At 39.6% G+C, this 26040-nt stretch overlaps 1 protein-coding gene across 4 annotated transcripts in view; it reads right to left on the reverse strand.

Moving 5' to 3' along the window:
* FAM135B (family with sequence similarity 135 member B) overlaps positions 1–26040 on the reverse strand; it is a 285977-nt gene that overhangs the window by 25769 nt on the left and 234168 nt on the right. For all 4 annotated transcript variants that reach the window (XM_084510349.1, XM_084510350.1, XM_084510351.1 and 1 more), the window contains 5 exons: positions 14859–15012; positions 11810–11859; positions 7518–7673; positions 5403–5476; positions 230–384 (listed from right to left, as the gene is read on the reverse strand). In XM_084510349.1, coding sequence (XP_084366475.1) covers positions 230–384; positions 5403–5476; positions 7518–7673; positions 11810–11859; positions 14859–15012 — 589 coding nt within the window. The remainder of the gene's footprint in view (positions 1–229; positions 385–5402; positions 5477–7517; positions 7674–11809; positions 11860–14858; positions 15013–26040) is intronic.

The raw sequence follows: 26040 nt of genomic DNA on the forward strand, positions 1-26040 counted from the left end.
AGTCCTTGCAACTTAACATCTTACTTGGAAGATGAAAACTATGAAGTTACAGGAAATACTCTAAAGTTCATTATGAGAGAAAACAGAGGATTCAGTTATATTTTACAGTGGGTTGTGCTTTGATCCAAGGCAGAGTCAGCACAAGTTATATAGGATCATTTACCTTCAGCTGGGGAAGTGAACCTCCTCAGCTCAAGCTGTCTCATGTACCTTGGGGTGTTTCACTCACCTTTGCAAGGCAAATCCATATACCTGTCTTCAAAAATAACTGGAAGTGTGTTCCAGTCCCCATCTATGTCGAGGCATTCTGCTGGCAGCGGGGGCATGCTGGTGAAGTACTCTGAATTACGAATTTCTGTAGAAATCTGTCCGTGACTTTGGATCCTGGCAGCAAAGGACAAAAGAAATTGAGTATTCGAATGGTTACCATGCTTTTTCTCAGTCACTGCAAGCCAGGCAGCAAAGGCAGATATGTAGACAATTACTATATGTGTCTGCCCTTCAGCTGATATGGGGCAATACCATTTAATGCCTGTATTTAACACCCTCAGTGATGGGACAGGGTGCACAGCAGCAGGTTTGCAGGTAATACTGAGATGGGCAGGCAGATATCTCGTGAAGTTCAGTAAAGACAAATGCCAAGGTGTGCATGGACAATGGCACAATCCCCTGCAGCAGGGCAGACTGGAAGTCATCTAGGCAAAAGGAAGTTCCTTGTGGGAAGATATGTTTTTTCCCCTCTCTTTATCACTGCTACAACCCATCTGCCACACTACCTGCAATGTAATGTCCTCTGCTGCTCATTCATTCAGAAATTCCCTCCAAGTTGCAATAGCTCCCAGTCTGTCGCACCATGGACCATGTTGCAGAGCTAGCCCTGAGACTAAAACTCAGTATCTATAATCTTCTTCAAATTACAAAATGTCTGTCAATGCCAGTTTAGGTAAAATGCTAACAAATTAGTCCACATCTGGCTGAATTTATGGAGTAGAATAAAGACCACTGTGGTAAGTTGAAGGATATCACACAAAGGAGACGAGTTCATTACACCAGGAGCATTGCACTCAGAAGACATGATGACAAAAGAACAGTCACATGACCAGAACAAAAAGTACATCTGCACAAAGCTGTTAGAAATAAGATGGAGTTTTCATCATTTGAATTTGTCTTTGGCTAACCTAACCCAGCTGAAGGAATGTACTAAGAGTTTGCTGCACAGCATTCAGAGTAGATATAAAGACATACAACCCCTCAACAATTCTACCAGGCAAATTGTGTATAGCAAGAACTGCTTCTTTCTATGAGCATGTAAAATATCTGACACAGAGAAGTCCAGTAGTATTTTCCACTGCACCATGCTGATAAGATTAAGGACAAAGACACCAAGGTTTCTGTTTTGATAGAAGAGCACTGAAGGTGGTTGAAAACTATGAGTGGTATAAACAGACAAAGGAAAAAGTAGGTTTGAGGGAACAGAACTTCAGGTTCTATTCCACACTCAGTAGTACTTCTAGTGTAATAACAATCTTCTGTGTCCATAACAGATGTTTAAAACAAATAACATGAATTATTTGGATATCACAACAAATATTGTAAGTATTGTGGACTGTGGATAACTTTAGGCATACTCAGTTACTAACGGGGGGATGGTAGGAAAAGACAGAGGCAGTGTGTTTGAAAGGAGTACTCAGTGCTTGCAGAACATGTCCTATGAGTTGATTTCTCTTTCTGATAGAGATTTCTTTGCACAGTCCCTCAATGCAAAACCTCTTTCTTTATTGGAAAACACTCCTGCTGCTCCATGACTCATTGCTGTCAGCCCATGGGTCACTGCAGATGGCTGAGACTGGGCCCCTCCACTGGCTTTCTCATCAGGAAAAGAGGTCTGTTGCTCTGACTATTCCAAGGTTTTCAAAACCCAGGTGCAGGAAGCAATAATCAAAAATGTCTTTGACCAGAACAGCGGGGAACAAGGCCAAGAAGGACACATGGTAGGCCCTCTATCTTGCTTATGCCAGTCTTCAGAGCAGTGTGGTATCTCACACACTTATGAAAGAGCTAAGGCATATTGGTTCAGCTACTGCTTGTTGGTAGAACTAGAATAGCTGTTCTGTTCCATCTTTTTGCACATGTAAAATGCTACCTGGATTTCATCAAGGAATGTTACATTAAGCTGGCACAGGGATGTGGATTTGGCTAAAATAAATACATTATCCTAAGGAATAAAGAGGGAGGAAGCAAGTTTTTTGTAGACAGTTGGATGAAGGTAATTCTGGACAGCTACCACAGGACAGCACAGTGATAATACTTTTGATTATCATTGGCGGGAGTCAGGTAATCACCTTGTGATAGTTAACTGGAAGAAACACTCTTTATACATTATGAAGCAAAACTTAAACAACAAATTTGTAATTCTTGTAATTGGTCTGTCAGCACATGCCAGCACAGAAGATTCCTATATCCATACACAAAAAACCTTGTGCAAACCAGCATACTGGCTTCAACTTCAGAACATAATTGTTGTTGTCTATCATTTGCTCTTACTAGCTATTTTTTTCTCAAAGATAGGCGAGTCATTGATTGCTAAAGCATGAATCAGACAGAAGTCACAAACAGCTAGCTGCTCAGTCTTGCCTGCAGCAACACCTGGGAATTTGGAGTTAAGCCCTAGCACCATAACAAAGTTCTCACTGACATACTAATAAACAGCATTGTTGTTTATACTAAAGGCCACATGTAAAAATCATAAGTAAACTTGCTTTGAGACCAGTTCCTGGCACAAGAAAAATGAATCATTAATGATAGGTGTAGGAAAAAATATTTTTTTCTGCAAAGTGTTGGGAGGCTATGTCACCTGCTAGAGCCACCTGCTGTGTGATATCCAACCTATTGGAAACTGTACTTCCTATTCTACTTGAGCAGTCAAGTACTGCCACGCATGTAGGTGCATGACCTAACAGAATTCACAACCACAGTATGGGAGGCAAAAAAAAAAAAACCCTCATCTGGTAACAAGGAAGAAATAACTGGGGGAAAAGCCTGCTCATGTGTGAGTTGTTTGTACAGCACCCAGCACACGAAGAGCTGATCTCATCTGAAGCCTCTTTGAACACAATTAATACTCCCTGCTGGCACCCTCAACACTAATAATACTGTGGGAGCCAAGATTCTGCTTTTCTAACTGCACCATCTACCACAACCAAAAGGAAAACAGGACTCTGCCATGAGGCCTGTATATACCGAATTTACCTCACAGATCAACTTTTAGCATTTGCAAGCAATTTTATTTTTTTGTACTCTATCTCCTTGATAATCACTGAGGAAAATTATGCTTATCTGTAGGAAATGGGCTAGCTCTGTGGCTGTCTGGAGAAATAAAAGCACTTCATGCAATTAGGCTTCCCCTTGTGCAGGGCTGTGTTTGCTTAGATGGGGCCGTGAGTGTTTTTGACCTCACCCTGGGGTCCTGCCATGGGTCTTTCCATGTACACAGCTTACTTAAAAACTGACATGGGAGAACTAAGTGAGCACAGCTGGGCCCTTGCAGCCATGGCCCTGCTCTAGTTTGTCAGAAAAAGGTACCCTTGTATAACCCATCCACTAATGAAGTCATGGCCTTTTCCACCAGCACTGAATCAGCCTTAATGTTCCTAGCGACAGCTCTGAGAAACTCATTTTCTTCTTTGCTCTTGGTTGGAAACAGATGTCTCACTTAAGACTTATCATCATGACAGAACCTGATGTCATGGCCTTTAAGCCACTTCTGAAAAGTGGGTTTCTGTTCTGGTAATGCTGTGGTCCTCCTGTGATAACAGGCTGTTTCAGTGCAGCAAAAGTTCGGACATTACTTTGAAATTCAAATCTGAGCTGCTTTCCTTTAACTCTGCCATCAGGGGTCAGATCCTGAGTAGTATCCATGCTCTCTACTTGGAATCACTAGCTAAAACTGAAGGCAGGATGTGCACTACTGCAGCGTTGAAAGGGGCCCCTCATACTCTGCAGTTTTGGTCAAAAGCAAGCAGTGTCAAGCAGATGGAAACATGGAGTAGTGCATGCAGCTTTAGGGCCCCCAGCACAAGAAGGACACAGAAGTATTGGAACAAGTTCAGCGGAAGGCCACAAAGATGATCAAGGGGCTGGAGCACCTCTCCTACGAGGACAGGCTGAGGGAGTTGGGGTTGTTCAGCCTGGAGGAGAGAAGGCTCTACGGAGGCCTTACAGCGGCCTTCCAGTACCTACAGGGGGCCTACAGGAAAGCTAGGGAGGGACTCTTTGTCAAGGGGTGTAGGGATAGGACAAGGGGTAATGGCTTTAAACTAAAAGAGGGTAGGTTTTGATTAGATATAAGGAAGAAATTCTTCACTCAGAGGGTGGTGAGGCACTGGCACAGGCCACCCAGAAAAGCTGTGGACGCCCTATCCCTGGAGGGTCCAGGATGGATGGGGCTTTGGGCAGCCTGGTCTGGTGGGAGGTGTTCCTGCCCATGGCAGGAGGGTTGCAACCATTCTATGATTCTATGAAATAACCACCTTGCTCACATTTCATAGCATATTTTTGTGAATGCAGCCCAGTGCATTGTTTATTTTCCCAAAGTGTTTTGTACTGTTGATTCTTGATCAACAAATTATCAGCCCTGAGCTCACATCACTCCTACAGTTCCTCCATCTAATGTTGTGGTGTTCCCGTGTGGTCCTTCACTGCTGCTTCCAGTGAACATTCACATCTTTGCGTTGTCTGTTTAATGAATCAAGGTTCCTATCTGCATGTACAGATGATCCTTTCTGATATAGAAAGCAGGGATGGACTAAAGACTAAAATAAATCCATGACTGCCTATAACTAAAAATATTATAAGGAAGAGTAAAAAGCAAACTCTTAAATGTTATTTTTTCTGTTGCTTTTCAGCTATTACTTCATTTTAAAATTGCCAGTACTAGATCTGGTGTAGGAAGGTTTAGAAGTTAATTGAAGAAAGACATCAAAAATATTTCTGACTACCCTGAGGCTGATGTTGTTGGAGATAAGCTCTGCAGAGACATGTACCTGGTTTGGAAGAAAGGTAGGGAAAGAGGCATCATATACCACATCATATCCCTTGAAGGCTCTTGCTACAGTGTTTTAGCCACTCCCTGATGTCGTAAGTATTGTGAGAGCAGAGAAAGAAAAAGAAATGTCTTACAGGAATCTTAAAATTAATCATCTCTTGGGCCTGATTGGAGTTACTTACATTTGACATTGATTTCAATGGATTTACAATATGGAGCTAGAATAGACCTAGTGATTTCTCTCAAACCAAAGCCTTCCATACCCAGCAGAAAAGACCTCAGTCTTGGTAGAAAAATATTTTAAGCAACTACATTTTCAGCCTTCCCGGTGACAGAGGAGAGTCAATGAGTTACTTACAGGCCTTCCTGGAATGTCAGCACAGCAAGTTTCTGGTGCTCAGTGTAGAAGAAGGCTTCTGAGAATCTCCTTACCTGAGGAAGAAACATACAAATTAAACCTAAGATCTACTGAAAGGTGCCAAGCACAATCAAGCTGAAAACAGAGAAATGACTGTCAGGACCAGATTCTTTAGTATGCTCTGTCTGCTTTGCACCACTCTGGTGACAGAAAGAAAACAAAGAGCTCAACTCTGCTTCACTTTCCCAGTCCAGCACAAAGCAGCTGCTGCTGTTGCATATTTTGCTGGGAGGGAAGAAGTGTACCTTGAGAGGAAATCAAGATTTTCTTATATGCATCTTCTGACTACTTTTCTAAAAGCTGTCAGATTTACCATTTTTTCCTTGTAATATTAAAACAAGGACGATTTCTTCCTTTCCCACTGTACAAATCATAGCAGCAGTGGAGTGAGTTACTAAATTAGAACAACTCATGATTGATCATCTTTTCTGTGGGAACATTCACAGTGGTTCCCAAGATGATAAAGGAAGTTTTACACTTCAGCCTAGAGGAGAATAAGCCCCGTCATGGCAGAAACACATCTGCCTATGTCACGATACTTACAAATGAGAGCTTTTCAAATCTCTTCATAGACATTTGATCTGCTCAGTGTTGGATAATCAATTACAAAAGAGTCACAGATCTGAAGTGTCTGGCAGAGCACAGAGTGTGTAATAAGCTATAAAAAATTCAGTGTTTCTATCTGCCCTGGAATAAGCTTTGAGTTTCAATCAATCCATCATAATATGCAGTCAACTGTACTGAACTGTTAAACTGCAGCCCATACATAACTAATAATATTTGTAAGAGCGACCTCTATTATGGTGTCAGAGAATGGCAGTGAAAACCACATGTCACAGCATCTCAGCATCTCCCTAAATCCCAGCCATACTTCAACAAATGGCTTTTCTAATAAAAGAATGACTATCACTTCTTTAAAAAGAGCGCATTGGTTTATCTGGAGCTCTCAAAGTGTTTTCTAGGACTAGGAAAGTTTTATTACACACAGCTTAGATAGGGAGGAGCTGATGTACATGAAGGTACATCATTTACCACAGGTCATGCCAGCAGTTGTCATAATTTGAGGCTAGGATTCACCTTGCTGGAGCTGGGGGCCTACAGAGTTAGGTCCTTTGGCTGATCAAGCCATCCAGTCCTCTCAGAGTCAAAGGAGACATAGCTAAAATAGCCAGTGGAGTCTCAGCATCATCTACCTCTTTCTGAATTTTATGTCTCCCTTTTGCAAGCATAAACATTATCTTATCTCCAGTGACTGGACCTCCACTGACTTTAACAAGAACCAGTATGTAAATTGGGATGTTAGCACCTACACTGTAGCCTTCTAAAGCTAAGCAAGATGAACCCTACTTTTCTCTACGTCTCTTTTTTAATGATTAGATCAGGCTATGAGTTCAGCTCAACCAATGTAATGAAAATGATGTATAGTCAATAACCCAAAACGTCCTCATGGAAGGCACAGCACTTGCTGAACTAATCAGGTAAGCAGCTTTGATACAGTTAGCCCAAAAGGCAATTGCTTTTGTGCCTTCTTTATTATCAAGAACCAATTTCCACATGAACAGTATTAATATTTCCTTTTGTGAAACTCACTAGGAGAAAGGCAAGAACTAGCTGTATGTATGTGACATAGTGAAGAGAACAAATCTATATTCCTCATGGTAGTTCTGTGAAAGAAATTGAGATAAACTCATCTTTTGGTTATTTCGCATTGTGATGCTTATGCCTTTTAAAACATATAATTGTGATGTACAGATACCTAGCAAATATGGGGCACATCTACCTCTTTTCACCCACTTCATGTTCCATGCTGGATTCTAGTATTCAGTGTACATTCATTTTGCACAGGATTCTGGGTATCATAAAAGCAACATCATTGCAAAAATTGAAATCTTTAATTTTAATTTCTCTTCTTATTCCTTGTCCTACTCACCACATCTCCCATAATGGTTCATAAGACATAATAGTAAGAGAGATATCTATCCAGATACATGTACATCACCAATGTCTGTCAAGAGGTTACCATTATGGAACTTGCTTTTAACTTCTTAATGTTACCCTTAGCATATGATGCTCCTGAGTCAGATAAGCTGTGACTTCTGGATGGAGTGTTGCCACCTCCAGGAACTGGGTCCACAGGGCCAGGAGGTGGGAGCAAAGCCAGGCGAGGTCCTTGCTTATCTGTTCTGCTATCTTCTCTGGGTTGCTCAGCAGCTGGAGGGGAGAAAGAGCATTCTGAGAATGGCATTTCAGAAAATCAGGTAGCATCTTAGGTTAAGACTTTTTAGGAAAAACAACAACAACAAATCCCCTTGATTTAGAACTATTATTAAAGCCACTATTTTGAGTTATTTTACCCCAAAATAATGCAGGAGAAACTTTTGCTTTTTCTTTTTAAAAGCCATGAGTTTTAGTGCAGAGTCTCAGTTATGTATCTGGAGGAAAAAAAAAGATCAAGATGAACAAGGGACTGCAGCACTTCTCCTAGAAGGAGAGGCTGAGAAAGCTGGGACTGTTCTTCCTGGAGAAGAGATGATTCAGAGTGGATTTTATCAATTTGTATAAATACCTGAAAGAAAGGTGCAAAGAAGATGGAGCCAGGCTCCAGTGACAGAACAAGATGCAATGGGCACAAAATGGAACACAGAAGATTCTGTCTGAATTTCAGGAAGCACTTTACTGTGCAGGTGACAGAGCACCTGGCCAGAGAGGTTGAGGAGTCTTCTTCCTTGGAGATATTCAAAAGCCATTTGGACATTGTCCTGGGCACCCTGCTATAGGTGTCACTGCTTGAGCAGGGGCTAGGACCTGATGACATCCAGAGGTCCCTTCCAACCTCACCCATTCTGTGATTCTGTCATTCTGTGAAGTGGCAACAGCTTCATTTTTTTCCAGAAACTTTAGTGTAGATATACATGTAGTAAATGGAAAAAAAAAAAAAAGAAAAAAAAAAAAAAAAAAAAAAGGCAGATTCCAAACTACCCACCAGATGGTGCTGGATGCTCTGAAATAATAAAGCATGGCAGCATGGCCCGTTGTCTCCTTTCTGATTGCAAGAAAAAATAAAAATAAATCCTTCTCAGCCACGTCACACTAAAATGCCAGATGGGTGATTATAGGAAAAAAAAAAAAAAAAAAAAAAAAGGCAAAAAAGCACTGTGTCAACACACAATTCAAACAGACATCACAGAGTCTGCTGGTGCTTCTGTCCCACACGGGGATGGGATGGGATCTTTGGTGTTCCCAGATGGAATTCTGCACTGAAGCGTGGCAGCCCAAGGAGTGCAGGTCATCAGCAAAGTCTGCATACCGACCCCTCCCAGTTTGACAATTTCTTCAACAACAGACAGGCATTGCATTTTACCTTTACTGGATTGGCACAAAAGCAACAGAGACTGTATCTGTTGTTAGGGACTCTACCTGCCTCTATGAAACAGGTAATACTTCCAGAAATATACCATAAATAATACCACAGGGAGTTGTTCTTTCTTGTCCAGGTCTTGTCTTTTTTTTTTTTTTTTTTTTTTTTTTTTCTTTTGGTTGGAACTGCAGTCTAGTTGAAAGCCTGCTTATGTCTTGCACAGTTTATTATGCAGTTAATTTTCAGACTGGTGACACTGCAAACTAAGTCATGATTAAAACCAAATTGTGTGAGACAGAAACAGAGAAGATGCATATATGGATGACAACCACAGGTATTGTCAGAGTTTACTTTGTTGGGGTGCTATTCTGTTTTAATGATTTGTCCAAAATGTCACAAGCTCCAGTACCCATGCTGGTACCAGAGAAAACATGTTGTTAAACAACAGATACTCCCCATATATCACTCTTTGCAGAGTTAGGACACTTCTTTATTTCTGTATTCAATTTTATTTTTATTTGAAATTTAGCCAGTAAGCTACTTCTTACATCAAAGACCAAAAGCACAGTCTTCAAAGAACATGAATTATTAATGTCAGCCATGCTAGGACAAGGGGTATGATGGCTATTTTTCTAGTTTATTGATTCTTAACCTTTTGAACAGGAAGGAAAGAAGGAAGGAAAGAAGAAAGGAAGAAAAAGAAGGAAGAGAGGAAGGAAGGAGGAGAGGAAGGAAAAGATGAAAGAGTGGAAGGAAGGGAGGAAGGAAAACTGGAAGGAAGAAAGGAAGGGAGAAAAGGAGGAAGGAAGGAAGGAAGGAAGGAAGGAAGGAAGGAAGGAAGGAAGGAAGGAAGGAAGGAAGGAAGGAAGGAAGGAAGGAAGGAAGGAAGGAAGGAAGGAAGGAAAATAAAGGAAGGAAAATAAAGGAAGGAAAATAAAGGAAGGAAAATAAAGGAAGGAAAATAAAGGAAGGAAATAAAGGAAGTCAGGCAACACCTACTCCTAATTGTGAGAATTTTGCTGCCATGTACAGAGCAAGAGCCTGGCAACCCTTGCAATGCAGGTTAATTCCCAAGGACTCAGTTCCTCAAAGCAAAGCCCAACAATTAAAATGATCACCAAATATGATTCTGGTTATTCTGCTCAAGTACTTGCTGCTGGGCTGTTAATCATGACTGCACCTTTCAAACCCCACTCAGGGTATTCTGGTTTTAACAACACTGTTATGCAAAACACATTTAGAGGGCTTTATGGAGGAATTATTTTTTGCTCGATTGCTTACAAATTAATCACACAATTAGAAAAATATTGTCCTTCCATTTTCTCATTTTGAATATCTGCTGTGTCCTTGGGTTGAATACAAAATAGGGTAAAACTCACTTTCTTCCCTTCTTTTGTTTTTATTTAATTCTAAAAACGGGCCTGACTCTGGTAACACAGTGGTAATGGGAAACTAACCCCACAGGCTTCTCTCTGTATGGTTTTAATAGCATTTTCTTCCTTTATAAATGACTGCTCTTCGTATTTTCTGCTGAAGAGAAATGGTTTCAGTTCACATATTCCTAGAGGCAAAGTACAGGGAGAGCTTTGCCAATACTCATCTGAACACCATACAGAGGTCCACACAACTTCTGCACATACATTGCAGAGCTGGTCAGTGCTTCCTCTAGGTCCCAACAATATTGTACAGGGTCTCAACATTTATGTCTAAAGAGTCTCTGCAAATTCACTGTCTTAATCATTACATTATCAGTACAAAGTTATGATTCAAGGATGCTAATGCCAAATATTTTCCTAGCATATAGGAAAATCATAGTTGATTTTTGTTGTTGTTGTTTGTTTTTGTTAACCCAAAGCCATTCTAGCTGTTGTGTTCTCCTTTCTGCTGCTACACTGTTATGGGCAGCTTTCAAAAAACAGTAAGGGCAATCTTACTTTACTAATATGGCCATGCAAAACAAGTCAAGAAGCTTTTTAGGAGAATAATAATTGGACATAAATAAGAAAATACAAAAAAAAAAAAAAAAAAAAAAAAAGAGCTGTCATTTTCTGTTGTATGCCAAGCCAGTTTGGACTTTGCTGGACTCATAAAAAATAAGTCCTAAGGAGTCTCTAGTGAGTGTTGTCTGACCCCCTATATACTTAAGGTTTCTAAATTTCTGCAATCTAGTTGAGTTGAGCCACATAATTTAGGTTTCCCTAAATCAAATTTAAATGAAATCAAATTTCTTTCAAAGAATCCAACTTATGACATAGAATCAAGAAATTCGCCTTTCCAAATATTTTTCACACATGGCTGACAAACATTAGCTTACCATTTGTAACCGTAGCATAAATGTACTTGCAGTTTGATTTGGTTTCAAATTCCCTTCATTAATTGTTATTTTGCCATTCTTTCCTATCCTGTTTTCCTGCTAATAACCTGAGAAAATCAAAACTATTAGATCTCTGATTACAAAACATTTTTCCCAGTCATCAACTGCCGTTTGCATTTCTTCCTGACAACCTTGACTTTCCTGTGTCTCACTTGAAGCCAACGCAGCAGAAGTTCAAGACAGTAATTCAGTCACACTGTGCCAAAATCACTTGTGTCTTCCCATGAGCCTCCCTACACATTTAGGTGTTTTTATTTGAAAAAAAAAAAAAAAAGTGGCTGCACAACTTGCCAAAAAATCTTTTCTCCTGTCAGCACAAAAGCTGTAATTGCACCCTATCCCCAAGTCATTTTTTGTGCATACTCTTGACACTCAGGGCTAGGATCACTGAAGGATCCTAAAGCAATCCAGCTGGTGACTCGTTAAAAGTGACAGAAACATTATGTAAGTGAATAATCAAAATTATGTGAAATTGTTGGTGAAAAAGAAACATTCAGCAAACTTTCTGTTGGCACCAAATTCCCTCTCTCCCCACTCTGATAGATGATTGTACTGTCTCACTGCACTTGAAAAATGGACGCGTAAAAAGCAGACCGATTCTGTTGAAGAAAATACCTGCAGCTCTGTACAAAGCTGAGATAACGTGTCTTCCGTGGAAAGCTCTTCTAGGGGAAAAAAACACAGAGAGAGAAACATACCAGGTTTGAGAACAGTAGGTGTGAAATGTTAAAGCTCTACAGTTTATTCACACAATAAATAGTCATTTGATGTTTTTTGCCAATGGACGAGTTTCTGTTAGGATGTGGGTCCTCCACAGTACACATTGTACCTGCAGAGGGACAGATACAATTTCTGCTTATGCTGAACCGCTAAACCTGTACATGTTCTGGAAGGCTGTCAGGACATAGAGGAAAGAATTGGGCTTTTCATTGTTTACCCTTCCCCTGAGTAGAATTTTTTTATTAGTCTTTGGTGCTTATCAATGTATATAAACACTTGAAGGGAGGCTGCAAAGAGACAGGCTCTGCAGTAGTGCTCAGTGGCAGTGGGCACAAACTGGAACACAGGAGGCTCTGTTTAAACATCAGGATGCACTTCTTTACTGTGCAGGGCCTGAGCACTGGAACAGGTTGCCCAGAGAAGTTATGGGATATCCCTCCTTGGATATCTTCAAAAGCCACCTGGACATGGTCCTGGGCAGCCTGCTCTGGGTGTCCCTGTTTGAGTAAAGGGTTGGACCAGATGGCCTCTCGTGGTCACTCCCAACCTTAACCATTCTGTGATTTATGGCCAATTTCTGACCTAAATGCAATATTATCTCACCATTGGAAAATGCGAGCAAATGATATACAATAAGTGGTTCTCCTTATCATGCTACATGAGGCCATGTAATAAACGCCCTAGTTGTATGACTGGTAATACTAAAGCGTCTCTGTATCACCCTGGGGAATGTGAAGTATGTCACCACCCCTAGACTATGCAGCATTGCTTTGATATAGCCTTGAGATCCAGTCCCTAGCATAGGGACTGTCCACATTAAATGCACCACAAACTATAAAGCAGAGGAAGACATAAATCAACTCTCCAACTTTGACAGCCAGATTTTGCAATGTGGAACTTTCTAGTAGTATATAGAAAGAAAAAAAGCAGAGAAAAGAAGCAACCAATCCCCTCCCCAATACCCAAGTGATTCTTCTTAAATAATACTAAGGAATTTAAGAGGACAGAGTGAGATGTGTAACACCTCAAAAATATCTCTCCACAGTTGGTAAAAATTGGGAGACAATAATTTCCACTTTTAAAGTCTAAACTAGGCTATTAATTTTTTAATATATTATTCAGGGGGCTAGAAAAAGGAATTTAGAAAGTCCGCAGAGGAGATTTATAGTCTCATATTTATCTTAACTATCTTTAGAAACCTATGATGAGATTAATTTCACCAAATATAGATGTCTAAAACTGAATGAGTCATTTACATTCTTCTCCTGGTCAGTGGAGAAAAATGAGCAAGTACAAGTTGCAGTTCATGTCATTCTAAGTTAGAGAGCACTACTTGTCAGATAACACATTTTATTGTCCTAAATGGGCCTGTGTCTCCCCAGTGACTGTAAGGACAGTCCGAGCAATTGTCTCATATAAAAACTGGCTTGATATTCATCATACTGGGTAAATCTTACACCCCATGATTTTTCTGTGCTTTGCATCAGGCCTCAGAAGGCTAGCCTTAAAATTGAATCTTCAGTAGATTTTCAGGCTGTGAATAAAATGATGCAGAGTGCTCTGCTCAAGCAGCTAAAAAGGGTATTTGCATTTAGCAAATTTGCATGTATTACAACAAGTACATTTGCAAATTAAGTGCCTGCTTCAGTACCAGTAGTCATTTGAAAACTAAGTCAATTGTATTCAGAAAGCCAATATGTGCATATCTGGGGCTGTTCTTCAGTTGTGGTCAACCAACCATACATAACTCTGCCATCTCCCAGTCTATAAGCCTGTCCAGGTAAAACACAAATCATCTAAAAATGTGCCTGATAACCAAAATGCTCGAAGCATGGGTTTTGTTGCATGTTAGATTCTGTTTGACAGCTCATAAATTGCAAATAAACATGCTGTACTTTTTTTTTTTTTTCCTCATAGCTGAATTGAATAACACAGTATGTGCTCTTCCCATCCCATGAGTTTCAGGTTTCCCGTGAGTGGAAATATATATCAGGGAACAAAACATAAAGAAACATAAAGTGGAAAATAGAAGCTATCAAGCTCATAAGTCTGTACAGAATAATGTATTATATTTGAAAGTGCTTGTAGTAAAAAAGCACTACAGTAAAAAAAGGAGAAAGATTTTATCATCCCTTTTTAAATCTGCTGCCCAATGCAATCAATTTTCATAATATAATTATCCCTGAAATACAACAAACTGCTAACTTAGAAAAAAATGTGCATTCAGATGTACAATGAGACAAAAACACAGATGAGACACATGCCTTAAATTCAAAGAAACAGGTGGGAGAGCAGGAATTAGTCAGGGATGCTCCTCATTTTCACAGGAGCTCATGCTGTCATTACAAACATGACTAAACACAAATTACGGAGCTCTGTCCTGCAAATCCAGCCAGACAGCACTTCTATGTTGGACCCAATACGCCTGACCAGCTAAAAATGTTTCTGCCAAAAAAACTAGAAAATCTATTTAAACAAATGCAATTATAATATGGGCAGAGAAGTGCATTGCAAGGGGATGGAGCACATTTCATAAACATTCATATCACCTTTCAGATTTTTGTTTTCAGTTTAAAAAGAACAAATTTGGTTGGGATTAAAAATTACTACAGTCTTCACCAGATCTCATGGTGATTTTGAAATGGAAGTTAAAATCTTCAGAAAGCAATGGAGTCCAAATACCATTTAGAGGCAAGTATTCTGAGAAATTTATCAGAACATTTTACCCCTCTACACATCAGGCAACCTTCAGTTCCTATAAAAGGATTTTCATAAGCAGAGAAAGCATTAGTCTTTAACTGTGTGCCAAAATAAACACTAATCAGGAAACAGGGAGAAAAATCCTCTAAAATCTCTACACAGCCCAAGAATTTTGGTACTAAACTGTGTATTGAAAACACAGCAATGTTCTATATTCAGTGATTTAAAATGTCTGTTCTCTCACCCAACTTCAGCTGTGGTAAATCAGGAATCTCCTTCATTATGAGGGTGTAGTACATGTGAAGTCCTCTTTGAGCATTCAAGAGCAGAAGACAGAGGTCCTTATGCCATTTGTATGCATGCTGCATGCAGTTTTCAGATGGGACATAAAAGCTGCCCTGTATAACAGAAGCATCAAGAAAAGAAAAATACAGAAATACAATTATTGCTCTCCACTTGTCCTACAAATTTCCATAAAAATCTAACTGTGGTCAGACTTCCACTTCTAACCAAGCGTTTGGCACCTAGATCTACTTCTTAGCCATGTAACCATATCCGTACCTCATTCTCTGTGTATGCTTTGCCCAAACCATATCAAAACTATTAGGTCCCAGGAATGCAGTCACATATACACTGAAACTAAAAGGAGGAAAGAATAACTCATATTAGTAGGTAGAATGGCAATACCATATGCATTGTTTCACTAAAGCAAGTTATTCTGTCCTCCAGGATCAACAGCATGATTATTACCTCTCGTGGGAAGAGATGTCATTGGACAGACTACAACACAATTATACAAAAATATCCCAAATTTCTTTACACTTAGAACATAAGCTGTGTTTACAAAAAGGTATCCTAGATCAAAAGTTTTCAGTTCCATCAAAAGCACCACTTCTAGAAATAATTTATATTTGGAATTTGAACTGTTCAGACTTCAAAATAAAACTGTTTCTTAAACTGTACTTTTGTGGCCAGGATTTCCAGGAGAGTTGCAAGTAATATTATGTCAACTGTCAGTAATAGGTCTATTTCCTAGGTCTCTGTGAACGATGCATTTTAGCGATTTTCATCACATCATGGAACTGCTATCCTCTTTCAATTTCTGGAAATGGTGCAGCAGAAAGGCCTGTGAGCACTTGCAGTCAATGACTATAGCTGCTTCTCGATCCCCCACTGACTCTAGTCACGGGGTGGGGTGTGATGGTGTATTCCCCCACACACCTGAGCTTTTCACCCATAATTCTGCTCAAGTGATAACCAGACAGCTGCAGACAGCTCAGATTAGACTCTGAGGAGACAGAAAACAACACAATAGTCAAGGGCTAATTGAGCATGTGCCAACCAAAATATGGTCGGTATGCAAATATGACTGAGTCCATTATCTCACCCCATAAACAGGGGGAAACCCAGAGCCCATTGAGCGCCCTCCACAGTCAGTGGGCTGTATGCTAGGATTGCTAGGGTCTCTGCTTGAGTAGGGGCACCTCTTAAGATTACTCGTTGAGGATGAGAGATTCCTCACCTATTAGAGATCCTCGGTAAGGCACTAATAGCTTGCTGAAACTTTGCAAACTTACATTTCAGATTGATCGTGCACATAGTCTTTTAGACATACACTGTTGACCAAGTCTGGGACTAACATTGGATCCAGTGATACCTAAACTCCTTTGAAAAGCAAAAGGGTCCATTCTGAATCTCATGACTCAATGGGCTCTCCTGACAATTTCATCTGACCCTGTCCTCTATGCAGTAAATAACTGAGCATACCTTGCCATTGAGTCTTTTTAAACCACTGTCTTAATTTACCATTAACTTCATCAAATCACCATCTTATATCAACGAAACATATTGCTGCTTCTCTCTTACAAGTGAAGTGCATCACTCTACAACAACCACACAGGATTAATTTATCTGCTTTGCATGAAGAGCAAGGGTTATGAAGACAAAGAGAGAAAGACAGCAAGGTACTTCTCCCTTGAACTTTATGAAGTATTAGGTAAATTAAGCATACATCTAGATGTGCATTTTAAGGCATATGAGCTGCACAAAGGCAACAGGACACAACTTTCCCACTGTCTATCTATGGAGAAACATGAACAATTTGCAAGTTACTCCACTGCTGATCATTTATGGGGAAAAAATACAATTCCTACATACCCTGTTAGGTACTAATTGTGTATATGGACACTAAGTAGCTATGCACGTTCAGGAAGAACAGTGAAGACTTCAACTACATGTCAGTGCACCTCCTTTGTTTTTCTCCCTTTGAGTCCCCCCAATAAAGACCGTATTTCATGGCTTTTAGCTTGAGCTAGGATGTGATTCTCAACTTTCTTGTGTAAAATAACAAGATGTTAACTCATGTTCTGTGGTTGACACAATGGGGACTGCTCAGCTTGGCCCCTTAGAGAAATGGCTAACAATAATTGACTGAGTTGATTGTTCTTGGAAGGTTTCAAAACCTCTAGCCTCAGCATGAATCTGTATTTTACTCTCACCATGAAAAACACAAAAAAGGCAGCATACAGAAATGCTGCTGGGAATAATAGAAAATCTGATGTGGATTGATACACAATGTCACCAAAAAAAAAAAAAAAAAGTCCTGTTTTATAATCCGTTGCCAAATTTTAAGCAGAAATAGCTCTGGAATTTAAATGCTACACTGACAAGCAGAAGGAACAATGGGAGATAATTTCATAGTTCATACCAGCACTATAACACAGTATTGTCAGGCAAGTCTAAATTTTGATAGGTCTATTTTCAGCCTTTCTTGTCATAAATTGTTGTTTAAAACTAAAATGAAGAAGTAATAGGAAAGCACAACTGCAGGTGGGCTCAAAAATGTGTGAACTAAAGACAATGAAAATCCGAATTAATTAGCTGTTTTAAATGCATTAATGTTTGCCTAACAGTCATATAGTGCTTTTTAAATTTTCTGAATTAATAAAATTTCATAGAGATCAGATGGATCAGTTTGCAGAGTATGGGAATTTAGGAGAACATACTTTGCAAAGATTTACACAGTATTAAAACACAGAATGGGGAAATAACTGTTATTAAAAATAGTTCTCAATGTTATATGTTAGCAATAGAACTTGGTCGTTATTGTAGAAATATAAAATAATTTAGGTCTGAAGGGATCTGTGGAGAGCATCTAGTCTAACTACCTGCTTAAACAGTTATGATCAGATCAGGCTGCTCAGTGTTGTGTTCTGTTTGGTCTTGAACATCTCCAAGGAAGTAGATTTCATCACCTCTCTGAGCAACTTGTTCCAGTGTTTAACCATCTTCACAGAGCTGTTTTGGGGGCAGTTGGCCACTGATATGCACTACTGCCTTGGGTTTGTTCATCCCAGGTGCAAGATTTTGTATTTGGTTTTGGTTATATTCATGAAGTGCCTACTGCTCCATTTCTTCAGCCTGCTGAGGACACCATGAATAGCAGACCTTTTTGCCCTCCACTGTAGTAACTGCTCCTTCGAACTTGGTTTTATCCAGCTTGGCAATGAGCTGTTCTTATCTGAGGAGTTTGCTCTTGAAGATTAAACAGCACTCTCAGGCCTCATTTACCCTCCAGGGTAGTTTCCCAAAGGATCCAGACAAGATAGTCCCTGAACAGGCCAAAATCTGATCTTCTGAAGGCTTGTAATTCTTCTGTTTAACTTGCTAACTTCTCTCAGGATGTTAAACTCCATAGTCATACAGTTGTGGCAGACAAGGCTGCCATTAATAGGCATGAGAAGAGGCAAGTCCCAGGCCTAATTCTTATGCATTAGACTTGAAGTGTGACTCTGTGATAATCATTTGTCCCATACATTCACTGGTGATGCTGACATAGGCTATTTGCTTCCTCCAGTGACTCCTTTTCAGGGATGCAGCCAAGACTTGCCATTTTTGGCAGCAATGTTATACACACCTGAGAGCTTGAAATGTATCAGCTTGTAAGAAGGACTGCAATTTTACTTTCTCTTTTGTAGACAGAAGTATGAGAAGAATTTACCTATGTCCACTTCTGATCATTTCTGTCAGTTAATTCTATGGACTTACTCAGGATTTCAGGAAATAGATTACTGTGAATCCAAAATTCTATTTTAAAGGTCAGATATTTCTGAAGATCCTCTAACATTAAGTCCCAGACCAATTAGTTTCAGAGACATTGCAAAAGCAGCAAGCATCTGGAGTCACTGCCCTAGTAATCTATGACAGAAATTGTACAAATGCCAACCTAAATTCATTTATTTATTAAAGACATCTCTAGTAATTATGTCATTTTTGGGGAGGGAGGGTATGCATGAATAGCAAGAGTGTATGTATATGTATGGTGGAATAGGTTGTTTCTATAGTAATAGAGAAAAGCCACCTCCATATTAATAATTTCCAAGCTCTAGGGTCCTGTGAAATCAAAAGAGCAGAACCTTTGCCATCATTTCAGCCATGCTCTATACAATTCAGACTGGATCCTCCTTTCAGTAAAGCAGTTGTTTTCAGATGGAAGAAATATGGCTAGCAAGTGGTGCAGTCCTCCAATGAAATGTTGGCTTTTATATATGCAGGATGATATGCAGGATGATACTTATGATACACAAGCTGTTGGTTCTGCTTCCTCCTTCATGGAGCACCATCTTCTAATATGAAGCAGCACAGTGAAGGAAAAACTAACCTGGGGTATTTCTCACAGAAATAAAGTTTCAGTTTTATACCTTCCATTTGAAGAGAAAACATATGAGGAGAAACGTTGTCAAATGTATTCATTGAAAGAAGACAAAATTAAGAAAGTCCTGGGCTCTGAAAGAAGGACTCACACAAGCAAACACACATACATGTTTCTGAGCTACAAGCTCTTTCGAGAGATGGAGAACTGATGAAGAAAAATACATTGCTGTGTAATTATTGTTTTCATGACTAAAATGTCATCTAAAATCAGGAAATTTAATTGTGGCCATTTCTTCCCAATAAATGAAGGAAACATAGGACAACTGGTGACATATTCTACACTGCAGAGATGCATAATTAGGAGCACCGAATAAGGCCACAACAGACGAATCAAATTTCCTGTACCATTGCTGTGCATCAAAGTGTATTTCTTCAAATATTACCGTGAGATATTGATAATATACATGAGTGCATAGGGGCCTGAGGAGATTACTCCCAGATCTCCTTTCTCTTCCTGTCACAGTTCTCTCCAGGAGGAATATCTGTGCCGAAGAATGGTGCTGTGCTCTCAGAATACCTTTGCATGGGAGGGCTAGCACTGCACAGTTGCAGCTCAAGGCAATGCCAAACAGGCACAAACTAGGCCATGCCGTGTGTTATTAGAAGCCATATCATTAATCTGGAGCATTATGGTGCACCTCCATTAAGTGGCAGATGACTTCAAAATCCTGTTGTTTAATAAGAACATCCATCCCAATTTGACAAATCACCATGTCGAGGTGGAAAGTGACAGTGATGGAAAAAAGACACCAAGTTCCAAATCTCTGGTCCTTCAATGACTTCACAGAACTGCTTAGAAAGTTGTCACACACAGAGAGGAGGCAGAGCAGGACATAAGAGAGATTATTAAACCCACCTCACGGACAGTTTAACTAATATGAGCTAAGGTCTGTGCATCCTTGTCTGCTGGGAACCCAAGCATGGCAGGCATCTGTCAGATGAGGCCATTATAACCTGCTGCAGCTAAACCAGCCTATCCGTCACTGTTCAGTAAGCTGAGAAATGTCAGGAAATGCCCTCCTTTGGGATGGTCTGAAGACTGCATACCTTCCACGTTCTCTATGTGAATTACCTTTTCTTCTGTGCCATTTAGGTGGTCCACTATTTGCTAGGTTATAGCCTGGAAGAGGGCTCCACACTACAACACTAACAAATCAAGTTTAGTGGCAAACATGATACATGTTATTCTAAGGAAAAACAGTGATGCAAAAATAATTTAGGAAAAGCACTAGCTTTGACCCATTAAATAACTACAAAGTGCTCAGAACTCTGGGCTTCTTGGACTGCAAGGACAGACATCTTTTCCTCCAAAAGGTCTACTTCTTGTTAAGGTGCAACTTATATTAAAACAAATACTGAAGCTAACAATCCCAGCTTGCCCAAAGCATGATGACTGCGCTGAGCTTGTAAAATCCATTGTGAAATTACACATTAGCTTCCTTGGTAAACACATTTTAAGTTAATTCCTTTGGCCTCCTGTTATTCTAATCTCATTAGTTTGTAGTTAATGACAGATTTTTCTTTGCTAGTTGCAAAATACATCTGTGCTGTCTTCCTTTTCCAAGACACTTTCTGTCTGTAATAGTAGACTTTAGTTCTGGCTTTTGCCCTTCTCTACTTCTGAAAACTTTGGGAGCAAATGAATGCCTGACAAATCTTCACTTCAAGACTTACCACCTAAAGGTACTTTGCTAGCAGTGATGGATGATGATACAGAAGCTACTAGTACTGACAGCAGAGAAAAGTATGACTTCTATTGTGCCAACAGCATCAGAAGCAAAACAGATCAAGAAAGCCAAGAGATGATAGAAAAAGAGGCAGTCAGGAAAACAACACAAAGAACTGCAAATAATGGTTATAATTCCAGACTGCAATGATTTGCTTTAAGAGTTTTTGTTTGTTTTTTTCCCTGTGATGTGTGAAAAGATGTCAGCTGTATTGATTCCATAAACAAATAAATAAATGAAGTTGTCCCATTGATTGCCAATATTTTTTTTATGAACCCTCACAGCAAGTACTGTGTGCAGTTTTGGGCACCACGATTTAGGAAGGATATAAAACTATTAGAGAGTGTCCAAAGGAGGGCAACAAAGATGGTGTAGGGTCTAGAGGGTGAGACATGGCTGAGGTCACTTGTTTTGTTCAGCTTAGAGAAGAGAAGGCTGAGGGGTGACCTCTTTGCAGACTATAGTTTCCTCAAGAGGAAAAGTGGGGCAGGAGGCACTGATCTCTGCTCTCTGCTGACTAGCAATAAGACCCGAGGGAACAGCATGGATCTGGGACAGGGTAGGGTCAGGCTGGATGTTAGGAAAAGGTTCTTCACTGAGAAGACACTTGGGCACTGGAACAGGCTCCTCAGGGCAGTGGTCACGGCACCGAGCTGCCAGAGGTCAAGAAGCATTTGGACAATGCTCTCAGACACAGAGTTTGATTTTTGGGTGGTTTGTAATGGCAGTAAGTATAAAATACTTCCTAACTCTTTGTTTATTAGTTGTGAAATAGAAAAAAAAATGTTTTCCTAAAAGATCAGGTGAGCACCTGGGTGTACACATTATATCAGAAAGGATGTATCACTTATGTCTGTTTGCAGGGTGCAATGAAGAACCATGTACATGTAGCCTTAATCTGTCTTTTTCTCATTTAAATGATCATGATCATAGAATCATAGAATATGAATGTGATGACATAAAGAAAAACCTAGTCAAATGCCAGGTTAAAATAAACAAGCAAATAAAAATGCTGTGTTTTGTATGTGCAAAGGTTTCTGTTCAATTTGGCCATGTTCTGCAAAGCTAGATTCTGACAATGGACTCTCACTGTCCTTTGTCCATCTGTCCTCTAAGATGTTCCTCTAGGGCTTATCCAACCAAGTAAAATAGCTTGTAAAAAACAACAACCCTCAAACAAACAAAACACTCTTGACAACATCCCTGCTAAATATATTCAAATAAATCACCCTTTAAAATGAATGCGTCCCATGTAATGTTCTTTTCAGTCAACAGATTTCTGCTATAATTAGAGTGTATTACTTTATAAATGTACTTTTCCTTTATAACAAGAGAAAGGAAAATTACTTGAGAAAAACAAACACAAATTAAACAAGGTTCATGCCAATTCATTACTGTAATGCAGAGAACAATTTATGGATATCCACTTCCAGTGTACCAAATCCACCTAATATCAAAAGACACCAATTGGATTTTACGCTCTGTTATATACACTAAGTTGTATTTCTTTTGTATTGGTTTCACAAAATATGCTAACTGTCTGAAAAGTTCAACAATAGCACTAGCAGCTGGTAAATTACACCCTTTGTATTTAATCTGATTCAAAACAGCATTTTGTAATTTAGATTCAAATTCTAACTGCTTTTCAAGAATTTTGAGGTACTAAAAAGCCATTGCAGACTAATTAGATAAGTTTGGCAGTTTTTCGTTAGTAGACAGTATTAGCCCACCTTTTTGGCAAAGATCAAAATATCTGCTTAGAACAGGGAAAGAAAAGTCAGCACCCCAAGATGAATGCAGTTTCTGAGAGCACAGTGTCTGCATCTTCATGCCCATATTTGTCACATCGCATATTATTTTTGGTCTAGCTTCAAAACCACTGAGAAAGAAGATTTTATATTTCTACTCTGGAGACTGCTTTTAAGGTAGGAGATCTCCTGTCAGCTGGTGGTTTGAACAGAAATGATAGTCAATAGCTTGATATAATACATTATATTTACACCTCATTATTATGTTTGTAAAAAAGAAAGGATTAAAAGGTGATTTCTGGTCATTAGGGACATGGCTGAAATATAAGGACAGAAACATGCTTTCACATGCAAGAAAATACATGACAAAGAGAGAGATTCATATTTTATAATTAAAACAAAACAAAAATTAAACAAAAATTCAGAAAGTTAAACAACAGGAAAGGAACTAGGAGTTATATTACACAACATACTATTTCAGTTATATTATTGCAGTCAGTTGTTTCAGAAATATTTATATGTGCAGTCTTTGTTAAAAAACAAAAGCCTAATTTATTAGGCACTTTGCATCCAGCTAGCACTTTTATGGGAATCCAGTCTCCTGAACAGTTGGTTGCCATCTAAATGATGACAAATGACAGGAGTCTCCAGTGCAAGATCCCTTACAGTGATCCTCAGCTGGATCAGATGAGACTCCCCGGAGTGCTGGTCTGATGAATTCCTGTATCTCACTGGGCCATGATCCTGTGTGACCACTCCAGCACATACATGACCCATCTTTACTGTGTCTTATACCATGTAAGAAGTATTTTATTAATACATCAACTATTTATCAAAGTCCATCCTATTTGACCATCTCTGCCTCTGCAGGAATAGCACCTATTGACAACCCACAATACCTCCTTACCTTTGGTCAATTTTGCAGCAGGAACTTCCCAGCAGAGTCCCTGGGACAGCTGGACTGCCCAGAAAATATTTGTTAGCATACCAAAGCACACAAGTAGTGCCAGTCAACAGGTCTGAGACCTGCCCAGGGGAATCTTTGGGACAGTCTGAAATGCCCACCTAGGTTTTTCCTCCACCACCAAGTCAAATGCTGCTTCTAAGTGGTGCCAGTTTATCTCAGATTGATCCATTGTCTCATTCTCCACTCTGCCTGGTGGAGAAGGACCTGGGAGTATTGGTTGATAGTCAGCTGAATATGAGCCAGCAGTGTGCTCAGGTGGCCAAGAAGGCCAACAGCATCCTGGCTTGTATCAGAAACAGTGTGGCCAGCAGGTCTAGGGAAGTGATTGTCCTCCTGTACTCGGCTCTGGTGAGGCTGCACCTCGAGTACTGTGTTCAGTTTTGGGCCCCTCGCTACAAGAAGGACATTGAGGTGCTCGAGAGAGTCCAGAGAATGGCAACAAAGCTGGTGAGGGGCCTGGAGAACAAGTCCTACGAGGAGCGGCTGAGGGAGCTGGGCTTGTTCAGCCTGGAGAAAAGGAGGCTCAGGGGTGACCTTATCGCTCTCTATAAGTACATTAAAGGAGGCTGTAGCGAGGTGGGGATTGGTCTGTTCTCCCACATGCCTGGTGACAAGATGAGGGGGAGCAGGCTAAAGTTGTGCTAGGGGAGTTTTAGGTTGGATATTAGGAAGAACTTCTTTACCAAAAGGATTGTTAGGCATTGGAATGGGCTGCCTAGGGAAGTGGTTGAGTCACCATCCCTGGAGCTCTTTAAAAGACGTTTAGATGTAGAGCTTAGTGATATGGTTTAGTGGAGGACTTGTTAGTGTTAGGTCAGAGGTTGGACTCGATGATCTTGAGGTCTCTTCCAACCTAGACAATTCTGTGATTCTATGATGCTGTGATTCATGCAGATAACGTAATGAGATGTTCCTGGACCTCCAGTGTATTAAAGCCTAAGTGCTCTGGGTGCACATAGTCACAGCCCTAACACCATCCTACCCCCATACTATATTATAGGATGAACTTGATCTTCACCCTTGTATCACACTTATCACTTAAATTAATATCTCTAGCCACCAATGTGAAAAAAAAAAAAAAAAAAAAAAAGAAGATTAAACAGAAGCTTAGAAATGCTTTCAGAAACATAATTGTAAATTCCAAAAATATATAAAATAATAATAATTTTAAAATATTACTTATATTTCAGTTAAGACAGAGGTCCCAACTGAAAAAATGAAGGTCTGCTATATCTAGCCCTCCAAAGCGACAGTAAACAAACACAGATTTACCAAATTATTAAAATTTTTTAGCTTTTCATTTCTACTGACCTTCCTTTCTCCCCCTCCTTCAATATTCTTCTTTTTTTTTATTTCTTTCTGGGAAACCAATATTAGACTCACTGAGAAAGAACTTCATTTTCACTTGAACTGATACACATGACTATGCATGCTGAGGAAGAAGTGATATCCCTGTTAATTAAATCAGTGTTGGGAATGAAAAAGGTAAAATTCCCACAGTTTCAGCACAGAGTGCCTCATCAATGAACCAGTGGTGGGAGGAGGGCAAGTTCTTATCCCATTTACCGAAACTGGTTGCTTGTCAAAATTACTTTTGTCTTGAGTATTGTGTAAATATGTTAAACTGAACTCTGAGAAAAGACCAAAGATACAGGGGAATGCCTTCTCCTGAGCCTCAAAGAGGTTCTTATAGCAGGAATGAAATTCAAAAGGAAAAAAAATAATAATAAAAAAATCAATCAATTAAAATGAAGTAGTTTTAATTAAAATGTTTCATGGAAAAAATTTATATATATACATAAAAAACTATACATATATACAAATTTATGCATACATGTATATTTACACTTCCATTCAGCTATGGAAAACAACAACAAAAAGAAACAAATCTTCCCCATTCATTCACTCACCAATAAAAAATAGCATAGATTCCTGTGCCAGATAGTGAAAACAAACAAACAAACAACAACAACAACAAAAACAGCAAATTCAAGAGCATTTCATAGGTCAATGGCATGAACATCCATAGTGACGAGCTTGCAGATGCTCTAGTGAGATAATGTTTTTTCATTGCCTGTTTTCCTCAGCAAACACAGCATATTCAATGAGGTTGTCTGTGTATGTCAGTATGACAGTGCTTCCAGAATTTTTTCTACATGGTGGCTGAATTTAGCCTTCTTTGAGAGATAGCAAGACATTTCCAATAGGTTAAGTGCCTGAAGTGCAGGGAAAATGGGCAGCCAGAATAGAAAAGGGACTTAAAATGCTGTC

Source organism: Aythya ferina (assembly GCF_964211825.1).
Source record: "Aythya ferina genome assembly, chromosome: 2".
Taxonomy (NCBI): Eukaryota; Metazoa; Chordata; class Aves; order Anseriformes; family Anatidae; genus Aythya; species Aythya ferina.